The 12,175-nt window shown below is 33.4% G+C and overlaps 1 protein-coding gene across 1 annotated transcript; it reads right to left on the bottom strand.

The window, feature by feature from the left end:
• Positions 1 to 365: 365 nt before the first annotated feature.
• On the bottom strand, positions 366 to 3,526 carry LOC130825443 (polyubiquitin 9-like). The gene is made up of 4 exons (XM_057690680.1): positions 3,302 to 3,526; positions 2,010 to 2,195; positions 1,843 to 1,882; positions 366 to 969 (listed from the first exon to the last, which is right to left on the bottom strand). Exons 2-4 carry the CDS (start codon positions 2,190 to 2,192, stop codon positions 884 to 886), a joined length of 309 nt encoding a protein of 102 aa, XP_057546663.1. The 5' UTR covers positions 2,193 to 2,195; positions 3,302 to 3,526; the 3' UTR covers positions 366 to 883.
• Positions 3,527 to 12,175: the final 8,649 nt, after the last annotated feature.

Genomic DNA, 12,175 nt, shown 5'->3' on the forward strand with positions numbered 1-12,175 from the left:
ACAGCTGCAACTTTATGTAAATAGGTGCATAAGTTTAGCAACTTCAAAATCAAACAACAGTTTTGATCAATGTTGTGAAGTAGATGTATGCAAAACAGACTTGATGATCCGACATTTACTCGATATTATACCCAAACCCGATACACAAATTCTTGTGAGAGACGGTCTCATTAAGAGACCATCTCCAATTAGGCCGGCCCATTATATATTTTTCAAAAATATTGTAAGCAAGTATTAAGAACGATATAAGTAGACATTTAAGATATTAAAAGTAGACATTAAGAATGTGGTAAATAAGCATTAAAGATAAAGTAAGTGGGGATTAAGAATACTAAAAGTAGACATTAATCTTTAATGGGCTAAGCTTGAAATACGTCTCTCAAAGACACGGTCTCTAAAGAGACTAGTTGAATTCAATATGACCCGACATTAAAAATGGATTATCAATTATGTAAAAATCAACATAAACATAAGACCAAATTTTGAACCAACTCAAAACATCTCACTTGAAATCCACTCGATGATCAAAATGAACACCTCTCCCATAAAGCATCACCACAAAATGCCCTTAGGATTATACAGAATGGTGTAAAGTCAATTATCAAAATTATACACTTGCAATTAAACTTCATGTTAATATCCAACGCTTATGCAAGGAGCCTTTTACTTAAGCAACAACAAGCCGGCATGATTAGGTTCATGTACTTCAGCCATGTCATCGCATACCTGAATTCACCAACTACTTCAAAGTTTTATCCCAGATTTCAGCAAACATTCCGGATGTTTTTAACAAGACTAACAGAACCAAGTGCAATACATCTTCTACCCATTACTGCGAGCTCATTCTAACAATAACAAGCTAAGCTACACTTTAGAACTTCAGTTACCAATTGGAACCACCGTCTGAATCACGAGCTTGGTAGAAATCATTTGGTTTTTCAATGTTGACATCTTCAAATTCATCGTCATCTGCAAAAGAAAAGAAACAAGCAGAAGAAACTTTACTTAAGAACCAAGAACTTCGAACATAAATAACATAACTTTCTGAAGATACTGTTACAGGTATAGATCATTATGCAAAACAAATCAAGAACAGTAATAGATGTATTCCCAAATTAGGGTTGTATGTTTCCTATCCTCTGAAGAGTTAGTATTTCACTCCCCAAATGCTCGCAATGAATGTTTTCAATTCCCACATAGTTTCTACCACTTCCACCTATCCTAAACCCCCTCCCATCCCCTTCGTTTTTCTTTCCCGTAAACTATAATACCCGACCAATTCTATTGACCACTTTTGTATTCAGTATTCGAATTGTGGTCTACATAATAAGATAACGTTTCAGCCGCTGTGTACGAATACACCCTCTATCAACCTGCTAACATAGAAAATTTTTTGTACCAGACGTTCCCCAGTGATTCACAATATTTGGAATTTTGACTCCCAAATAACCCTCAATATCAAAAATGGATTCGGGCATCAAATAAGTGTTCTTAACAGAATTTTAGGACTTTAATAGCAGGTGTGTTTAGTACTACCTATACTGAAGGTGAAATCACAGGAGACCTATCAAGGAACTTATTGGCTTGGATCCTAAGACTATATGTTTCCATCTAATGGATATAATTCCAGAAAGTATACGTCTTCTACCAAAGCCCATCCCAATGAAAAACTATAATCAGAACATTAAAACTGCCTTCCTGAACTTACTGGTCACTTATGCATCATATTGTGGCAATTAGTCACACCCCAATCAAGAAGAGATCCAAAAAGAAAACCAGTACAGTGCAAGTAAGTCAAATTGACACAGAAAAGGATCAAAAGAAAAAAAAATTAAAAAACACCTTTTTTCAAGGTCAATGCCACCACAGCATCGTTCTCCACCTGCAAGAAAATTGAAGTTTTTTAGCTTTTAAGAGACACAAAACCACACATAATACCTCCAAACTAACCCATATTAAAATGACTACAAAACCAAATCACTGTCCCTCAAGTCCATCATTCTAACTACCTTCTCCTCTGCCAAAGTCTTGGAATCGTCCAGTACTTCCCCTGTCTCTAAGAGAATCAATCGCTGGTCATCAACAGGCTGGTCAATAATACCTTGTAATTTCTGCTTTATTTCCAAAACTTTTTCAGTAGGATCACAGTGAATAAAGTAGGTTGACTTGTTACGTTTAACACGAATATACATTGCCTGAATAATATAACCAAATATATAAATCAATAAAGCTTCAAGCTCCAAATTCCAGAAGTTACTGGACATTAAAAAATGTTTCAATAACTTACTCTATCAAACACAATAAAAGTTGTATGCTTTGGAGAAAGGGCAAGCAATAATTCAACTCAAGCAATGATTCACATACAGACAACTCAAATAGATAAAAAATCATCTAAATTAACAACAAAAAAAATGGCTCAGATGCTCGATGAATATTGGATTTTCTCCTGTTATTTTCTGACTAGTCATGGTGTTGAAGGACAAGATAGCTCGAAGAGAGTCCATGGGAGCACAGAAGTACAAGATCAATCGAGAAAAGTGGAAGAAGCAGTGGCTAGAGCTGCACATGGTCCGGTCTAGTCTGATTTGACACAAAATTCAGAACAGACCAGAAATTACGGTCTGGAAATTTTTCAGACCAGACCAAACTAGTGAAAACATCGGACCGGACCGGACCAGACCGTTATACAACGGTCTGATCTAGTCTGGTCTACGGTTTTTCCACAAGCTTTCTTCTTTGTATGCTCACAACTTCCTCCTTTTTTATCTCATTATCATCATGAACATCCACTTCAGTTTCATTGCACAAAATGAATGGTTCATCTATCGACATCTACGATTATGAAGCATAAAACACCAAATTCATCCATAAAAACCAGTGCACAATCATACTAAAAAACTCAAACCCTAATAACTGATAAGAGTCGCACAAAATCAAAAATCAAACAATCGAAAATAAGTAAATCAAACCCTAATGAGTTCGGTCCAAACAACATTTTTAGTCTGGTACAAACTAATGAGTAGACAGACTTAAAAAAATAAGCAAATTAACCCTAAAAAAATCGAAAATCAAAAAAAATCAACCAAAAATTCGAAAAATAATCCGAAATACAACAAATATAAACCATAGAACACAAACAATGAAACAAATCAACGAAAAATTCGACCTGCATACTAAAAAATCAAGAGTGTTGAAGAAAGAACATCAAAAACAAATCAATCATAAAAAATCAACAATAATTCGAAAAACAACAAATATAAACTGAAAAAAAAAACCCTTAAAGAGAGAATAGTATACTTACATTACAAAATTCTACACTTGATTCCGTCTTAAAAATTAGCTTGAGAAACTTGATGAAAAAAATTGATAAGGGACAAAGGTAGAAAAATTAGCACTTAAAGAAGAAGTAGGGCATGAAAGAAGTCTATGGAAATATCGAAGAAGGAAGTCTCTGGAAATATGGAAGATGGTTGAAGTGCGCGGCCCACTAATTTGCTGACAATTGCGTGTGAATTAGGTTTTCAACCTAAAATAATGGACTTGCTTTATTTTGAGTGGTGTTCTATACTTCTATTTACGGTTAAGGGTCTATGGTTTACGGCTAGACCTGGGAAAATTTGATCCGATCAGAAAATGAACCAGGAATTCGACCCGACAAAACTCGAACCCGACCGATCCGAAAGCGACTTAATCCGAAACATGACCGACCCGATAATTACCCGACCGAAAATGACCCGACCGGAAACCGACCCGTTTTGATAGATTTATTATCAATTTTTAGAGTAATTTCAATGTTAGAATTCATTTCAAATAAAATTTTAGTTTTCAAAGTATCTCAAGATATTGAGTATATCACTTGAACTCTAAAACTCATCAATAGATCTCAAAAAACACGTATTTAACGTCTTTTTAGCCATCGTAATTATTTTTCTTTAAAAACAGGACGTTATAATCATCTTAATTGAATACATGTATCTTGTTAAATCAGTCAAATGAGTTTTTAATTCTTCTACATTTCAGTAAGCAAATCAATATAATTTATACGAACGTTACGCACGTTTGAATGAGTTTTTCAAAAAACGAATGTCGCTACCCTAAATTATAAAACGCGTATCTTATAAGACGAAATAAGTACTTAGTTGTATATCTTTCCAACATGAAAATTGTGAAGATAATTTTAACGTCATTTTTATTTAACGTTACAATTATAATAAACAAAATAACTTTTATAAAGCGCGTATCTTACAAGTCTTTCAAAATAAGTAATAATTTCTCAATTTTTCTTGCACTTAAATGAACCTGACATACCAACTATTTTTTGAAAATCGTACATATAATTTCTCTAATGATTTTTTTAGACATTTTAATGATTTTTTTTTTATGTTGAATTAGTCGATTGGATATTCTAATGTTTTATGATAACCCGTTGGGTCAATCCGAACCTACCCGAAACCCAGAGTTATCCGACCTGAAACTGACCTGATCCGAAACTGACCCGACCCGAAAATGACCCGACCGAAATTGATCCGACCCAAAACCCGACCGATCGACCGTTTTCCCAGGTCTATTTACGGCTTACACTAGATCGAAATATATTAAGGTTTTTCGGTCCGGTTTGGTCTGGTTTGAAATTTTTTAAAACCTAGATCGCATTGGAAATCGTAATTTTAAAAAACAATAAACCAAACCAAACCATTTAGATTGACCAGACTAGTTACTTAAATTATGGTTTGATCTGGTTTGATTTGCGATTTAGACCAAACTTTGTTCAGCCTTAGCAGTGGGTCAAACAAGCGTTGAAACGTTCAAATGAGCAAGAGCCATTTTCTACATTCTTTTGTGTGATCTTCCGACATAATCTTTCAATAGGGGTTTTCTCCTTAGACAATGATGTCAGAAAAAAAAAATAAAAAATAAAAAAAATCGAGTCACATGTTATAAAGAAAATGTGTTAATTATCATGTGTATAGTCAATGCCAAAGTGGTTTATTAAAAATACTTTAGGCTTAATGCATAACGTCATAAATACACCGTGTGATGATTTATTTTGTTGATGGGCAAATTATATATTTCACTAAAATTGAATAAGTAGAGGTTATGGCTGCCCAAACTATGTGTTTGTAAGGGATTGTCAAGTAAGTGAGAAGACGGTTATCTTGGTTCTCACATATGTCATATAATATGCATAAGAGTGAAGGAGAATATGTTAAAATGAAGAAAGGAGATGTGATATTACAATTTTTGTAGTTACAAATTCTTTCTTCATTTCATATTATTGGAGACTTAAGGAGATCACACAAAATACAATACAATGCATTTAAAAGGCCGAACTTAGGCTTCCAATCATGAGAGTTTCTAACATTAAACATGGCTATTCTTGTATTTTCACGGGTTTACATGTTTTTTGTTTATGAATAAATTCTAACAATTGGTATCAAGTGCCTATATGTTAAGTCTTTGAAGTAATATAAATTTATCAAAGGAAGATTAATATGATTAATTTTCACGATTTATAGTAAATAAATAAACTTGATTGTTGTACATCATGGATAGTGATTTTTATCACAATGATTATGACGACATAGTGACATTTGCAATATTATACAAGGAGTTAGAAATAGGATTTGTTGCATTTGAACTTCATTAATGAAGAAATTGGATAATTTTTAATGTTTTCTTTTATAAAGATTTTTGAAATACTACATATGTTATATTGTTGTCTAAAGATTTAATGTTAATGGTGCATTTATTATCTTATGATTGGAAAATCTATTATTTGAATCGGTGAAGATTATTTGGATGTGGACATATTTTTGTAAAGTTTTGATTTGTTCTCTCTACAGTTAATTTTTCAAGTATATTTGTAAATCCTAAAGACATTCCAATTTTTAATGGTCTTAATATTAAGGAATGGAAGGACAATGTTCAAATCACTCTAGGATGTATGGATATTGACTTAGCATTAAGAAATAAGCGGCCCCTTCTCTTATGCACTCTAGTACTATGAATGAGAAAATCATTTTTAAGAAGTGGGATCACTCAAATTGCTAAGTCTTATGATCATAAAAAAAGAGTATTTCAGAAACTTCTAGGATTCTGACATCAAATGAGGTTACTACTGCCAAGGATTCCTTACTAAAATCTAAAAGCACTTTGTTAAAAGCGATAAGGGGGAAATAAGCATGCTATTGAACAACTTTTCATTTGTGATAGTTGTGGGATTTATCTTTTATTATAAGGGATTTTGTAGACCATTCTTCCCTGAAAAACGCAGTGTGAGAAGATAGTGAGATCTTTTTAATGGTCTAGGATTCCATTAATAAAAATGGTTGAATCCTAAGGGTTGGCAAAGAACCTATAGGCGGAGAGTAGGCTATTGTAGCTGAACCTCGATAACAACTTATCTTGTTTTGTCTACCTTTTATTTCGGCACTTTATTATTGTTTATTTATAAGTAGTAAAAGTCGACCTTAGAAAAATTTCTAGAAAATTGTTTGAAGCATCCTACAAGCTCTTAAAACAACTGTCAAACCTAAAATTTTAATCCACCATACTCTCTATTCACCCTCCTCTAGAGTGTTATAGACCTCTTATCAACCTACAACCTTAAGTCACATGAAAAGAAACTTGAACCCAAGGTAGCTGGTAGCTACTTTATTGGTTATTCTGGGAGATTTAAGGGTTACAAATTTTATAAGCCTACAACTAAGGCTATTTTTGAGATAGGAATCGCGGTGTTCTTCAAGGATATTGAGTTCGCGAGAGAAATAAAGTTAAAGATATTGTCTTGGAAGACGAATTGATCTCAATTCTTAAAGCAATTCATATAGATGCTTATCAAAAGACGTATAAGGATCCTCATCAAGAAAAAGTTGTTTCTTCTCAAGATACAATTCAACAACTTCAAGAAGAGGTGAAACAAGAGCAAGAGCAATTGCATAGATCCGCAAAAGAACAAGGAAATGATATTGTAGATTATTGCACTGTCTATCTCCCGGAACATAAAATTACATGGAAACGGTTGATGACATTCTTGTATTTCTCTATAGCATGAAGAAAGTAGTTGTGTATTGAAACATGAACTTATCACCTTCCATTAAGCCATTAAAAGTTCGAATTTGAAATAGTGGATTGTTGCAATGTTTGAAGAGTATAAATCAATGCAACAGAAAGGAGTTTGAGACTTGCTCCATTACCGGAAGGTGCAAGAACCATTGGCTGTGAATGAATATTTAGATTTAAAAGGGAGCGCGACATAATGTGATAAAGTTTAAAGCCGGCCTTGCGGCAAAATGCTATACTCAAAAGGAAGAGTTTGATAGACATAGACTTTTTCTATGATTTCATCAATGAACTCTTTAAGAAAAATCGTGGCACTTATTGCATTTTTTTATTTAAGGCTTGTCAAATGGATTAAGGACAACATTCCTCATTGGTGACAATGATTAAATAATCTATATGGTGCGAACAAAAACTTTGTTTTAGGAGAGCCAAAGAATATGGTTTGTAAAATAAGAAAATCCATCCATGAGTATAAGCAAACATCCTGTCAACAATACTACAATTTCACCAAGTAATTTTCTCATTTGGTTTTGAGGTGAATCTTGTTGATGATCGTGTGTATCATAAGTTGCATGGGAGTAAAATAAATTTATTGATCTTGTATGTTGTTGATATCTCAATAGCAACGAACGATATAGGCATGATGAATGCAACCAAGAGAATTCTATAAAAGGATTTTTGAGATGAAAGATCTTGATGAGACCTCTTTTATATAAGGAATTGAGATACTTCGTGATAGATTACGTGGTACTCTAAGGTTATCACAAAGGAATCATATTGATAACATCTAAAAAAAACGATTTGGAAAGCAAGATTTTAGACCAAGATATCCCTTTCTCTAAAGGATTAACTTTAATCCCCATCAATACCCTAATACTAATCTGAAAAAGAAAGAAAATGGTAAAGATTCTTTATGCTTCAGCTGTAAGGAATCTAATGTATGCCCAAGTTTGTACGTGACCATGATATTGCGTACATTATTGGTGTTTTAGGCAGATCTTAGTAATCCAGGGATAGATTATTGGATAGCAGCCAAAAGGATTATGAAAAATTTTAAGAGAATAAGGGATTACATCTTACTTACAAAAGATCAAAGAACTTAGAGTTCTTTGCATACTTTCAATCAGTGCCAATACACTAGCAAGTAATGCAATTTCATGGAAGAGTACCAAATAGGAGATTACAGCTAATTTTATCATGGAAGCGGAATTGATTACATGTTTTGTGGCATCAAACAAAGGAATATGGCTACGAAACTTTGTCATCTGGCTACAAATAGTGAATGAAGTTGAAAGACCAATAAAGATTTATTGTAACAATAGGTTTCTAGTGATTTATTAAAATTATGTTGGTAGCTTAACAAAATCAAAGCACGTCAGGATTAAGTATTGAGCACCAAAGAAAGGGTTGGACATAAAAAAAAACATCGATAGTAAAACTTGGCACAAACTCCGTGCTACTTCATCCTTTTACAAAGAGTCTCCATCCATAGGTGTTTCATAAGCATATTGCTCACTTGAGAATGTAGAATTTAAAGAATCGTTAAACTTTAGTGGAAGTTTCTTTGATTGAAACTAAATGCATGTAAATTATAATTAATTTTCTGATCTTAATTGGTTAAGTCTTGTAAAATCTTTGTTTGATTTATTGCCTGCTTTATTACTTGCATATTATATTCTCAAACTTTGGTCTCTAGTGTTTGATTATCTCATCGAACATAAGATGCTCAACTCCAAATTGAACAAACGACTTCGGAGCAATCACAAAATAACTAAATTACATTCTTCAAGTTAGGTATAATCGTTCATAAGTGGAAAGCAATAAGCGAAAATCCTCCTTCAAAATTTTATCATTTTCTGTATTCCACTATTACTATCCCAAATTCCAGTTCTCTATCCTGCGCTAGCTTTAAAAAAACGTAATCAAAATTAATATCATCCAACAAAAAGAACAAGAAAAAATGAAGGAAAATAGAAAACGTTGCATCGTACAATTTACAAGAAAATGGAAAAAATTCGTTGATTTTCATTAAAAATTAAGGGCAAAAAATTAACATAGTAAATGCTTACCATATCGAATGGAAGATAAGGATGCAAACACAAAAATCTAGAAAAGAAAACCTAGAAATTGAATAGAGTTGAACAAGATGAGATTAATGATGAATTTGCTTTAGTGGGAGTGGGGTTATTAGAGAAAAAATGCACTCCAAAGTCTAAAATTTTGGTTGTTCTTATTTTTTACTTTTTTTTTTGTTATTCAAATAACTATTTTTATTTTTTCAAATAACTATTTTTTACGGCTCATCTTGTATGAGACCGTCTCATGGTGAGACTACCATATAACAAGAAGTTCATAAGCTAAAAATTTCTATTATAATGGGCTATTTAACTCTACTATGAAGTATGTCTCACGGTTAGATTGTCTCATATGAGAATTTATGTTTTTATTAATATCTCACCTAAGGATCATAGTTTAGTCTGAATCCACCGCGATCTAAGCAATTTAATCTGATTTGAGTCGGAGAAAAATAGTATCAGGATCCAAATTCGATTATATAGTCCGAGTCCTATTCAGAGACTCATTACAAACAGTTACAAAGATTTAAATTCACTTAAGCATGTATAATAGGGTCAAATAAAACAGGCCCAATTGGGCAGAGAGTTGTAAATTAGAAAATGCGCTCAAATAAGAAAAATATCAATTTGCAAAATGACAAATTAAATTCACTATTTCTATTCAATTGATTGAAAAATTATTTCAAGCATTTGAGATAATATCACAGCCTATCCAAGTATACATTCGTAATTAGTATAGCATAAAAGGAAGTACAAATGAAAAAATATGCTTTTGTACGATGTTTAATTGAGTGGTGAAGACTAGAGGTGTCAATTTTAGAGTATAAGTCATTTACTGTAGATCACAAATTCTTCCAATTCCTAACAATCTACATTACATTCAATCACACTAAAAAGCTCCTTCCTTTGTATCACAAGTAAAAAAATTACATTACTCGCTTTAAATTCTTCTTGTGATGAACAATGATTTCCATGTTAGCTTAAATGATGTTTCATTTACAATGAAAATTAAAGCTAGACTTTTAATTAAATTTTTATTATTGTTGTTGTTTACGGTGGTAGCTTCAGAAAAAAAAAGTAAGTGTATTCAACAATTTAGAGAAAAGAAAATTAGATTACTCACGTCACCTATACTATTAAACAAAACAAGTTAAAATAGAAATATCTCCATTGTTACAGTTTAATCAAATAAAATCAAAGATTAAAAAAACATAGCAATTGTTTGAAATTGATGATGCATTTAATTTACCTAGCAGTGTAGCACAATAAAATTAACACAAATTCTTGTATGAAACCTTCTCACCGTGAGACATGCCTCATATTTGCATTAAATAGTCTAATAATAGGAGCTTGTAGCTTATGGGCCTCTTGTTTAGAGGTCGTCCCACCGTGAGACGATCTCATGCAAGACGGGCAGTAAAATTAAATGAAATCAAAATTAAATGAAATCAAAACAGACGATCTCAACCTAACCATTATCACTCTCCTAATTCCCTCTAACATACTTAAACTGGCTTGCACCTGTCAGTTCCTAAGGTTGCATTGAAGCTTTCCACAAAATTTGTCTTGTTAATGTCACACTTCAATTTAGGATCAAATTCGTGCTTTGTCCATCTCTCCTGTGGACGCAAATTAGCAAGCCATTTCCTTGCCTCAGGGTTGTTTTTTTCAATCTCATTCATGGCCTTTGCAAATGTGAAGGTTGAGAAGGCCCCACATGCTAGCCAAAACAGTTGCCATAACTTAGGTCTAGGAAAAGACTTCTTCCAGTTGGCACTAAGATGTCTGCAACAATACCTTCTTTGCACCTTAGGCTACAAATCAGTGAGAGCCTTGTTAGTTCCCCCCATTTGAAAACAACATATTAAGATTAGGTTTAGAAGATTATGCATAATCAATGAAATACTAAGTAACAAGTGTTCTTACCTTCTTCTTGTCAGATATTATGCACCAATTGTCTCCTCTGTTACTTGGTTCAAGTACATGTTTAAGATGCCAAATGAAGAACTTCCAACTCTCTTCATCTTCACATGAAACAATACCCCATGTCACTGGAAACATTTCATTTTTGCCATCAAGGGCAATTGCAGATAACAAAACACCACCGTAATTACCCTTTAAATGAGCTCCATCCACTCCAATAACACTTCTACAACCAGAAAGAAAGCCATCCAGAGATGCCTTGAAAGATACAAAAATGCTCATAAATACTAGGGGTATATCAGGATGTGTAAGGGGATACCAAGCACATTTTGCATATGAACCCTCATTTGTTGATTGGATAAAATCACAGTAAGATGGCAATGCGTTGTATAATGTATCATGCACACCATTAATCATACTCAAGGCCATGTTCCTCACCCTATACAAGCTTGGTTGTGCCATCTCAACACCATATCTGGACCACAAAAGCTCATTCAAAGCCTTACCTGGGATGTCATTATTAGCCCTTATATCCTCCAGTAAGGCATAGCATGCCCACTTCACTTTTACCATAGGGTTTTTGGTTTCTAACCCCAAGCATGTGTGTTCAGCATTTTTGAATTTTTTTGTTTGGAGTTTTCTTTTGTGTTCTCTTTGGTGTTGTCTTCTCCACATTACCTTCATCATTACCTTGACTCTGGATAGTATCATTTGCTTCATCATTAACTTCATCAGCTGGGCTTATCTTATTCAATAACTCAGCATTTTCAATGATTACATCATTGATGTTGCCAGGGGATGGTGGGGGCTTCATTTCAGTCTCAACATGTCTACTATGCCTTCTCAGAACAGGCAATTTGGGCCTAAACTCAGTCTTTGTTGGTTTTCAGCCCTTGGGCTTCACAATCTGCAATGAGGTTAGAATGGGGTTCACTTCCATATCAAAATCATCTTCAACATCCATATCATCCTCAACAGCACGTTCCTCAGGTATTACAGGTTGGTCCTCACAGGGTACATCAACATCCACATCATCAACAGGTTGTTTCTCAGGTATAACAGGAGTTGGAATAGAGTCCACATCATCATCAATACTCAACACAGGCTGTTTCTCA

The sequence above is a fragment of the Amaranthus tricolor genome, chromosome 10 (assembly GCF_026212465.1).
Source record: "Amaranthus tricolor cultivar Red isolate AtriRed21 chromosome 10, ASM2621246v1, whole genome shotgun sequence".
Classification (NCBI taxonomy): domain Eukaryota; kingdom Viridiplantae; phylum Streptophyta; class Magnoliopsida; order Caryophyllales; family Amaranthaceae; genus Amaranthus; species Amaranthus tricolor.

Excerpts from the sequence above, each read along its gene's own strand:
- LOC130825443 (XM_057690680.1), bottom strand. The coding sequence starts at position 2,192 with ATGTATATTCGTGTTAAACGTAACAAGTCAACCTACTTTATTCACTGT. Across the intron at positions 1,883-2,009 it reads AGACTTTGGCAGAGGAGAAG|GTGGAGAACGATGCTGTGGT; the intron begins GTAGTTAGAATG and ends ATTTTCTTGCAG. Across the intron at positions 970-1,842 it reads GGCATTGACCTTGAAAAAAG|ATGACGATGAATTTGAAGAT; the intron begins GTGTTTTTTAAT and ends TTTCTTTTGCAG.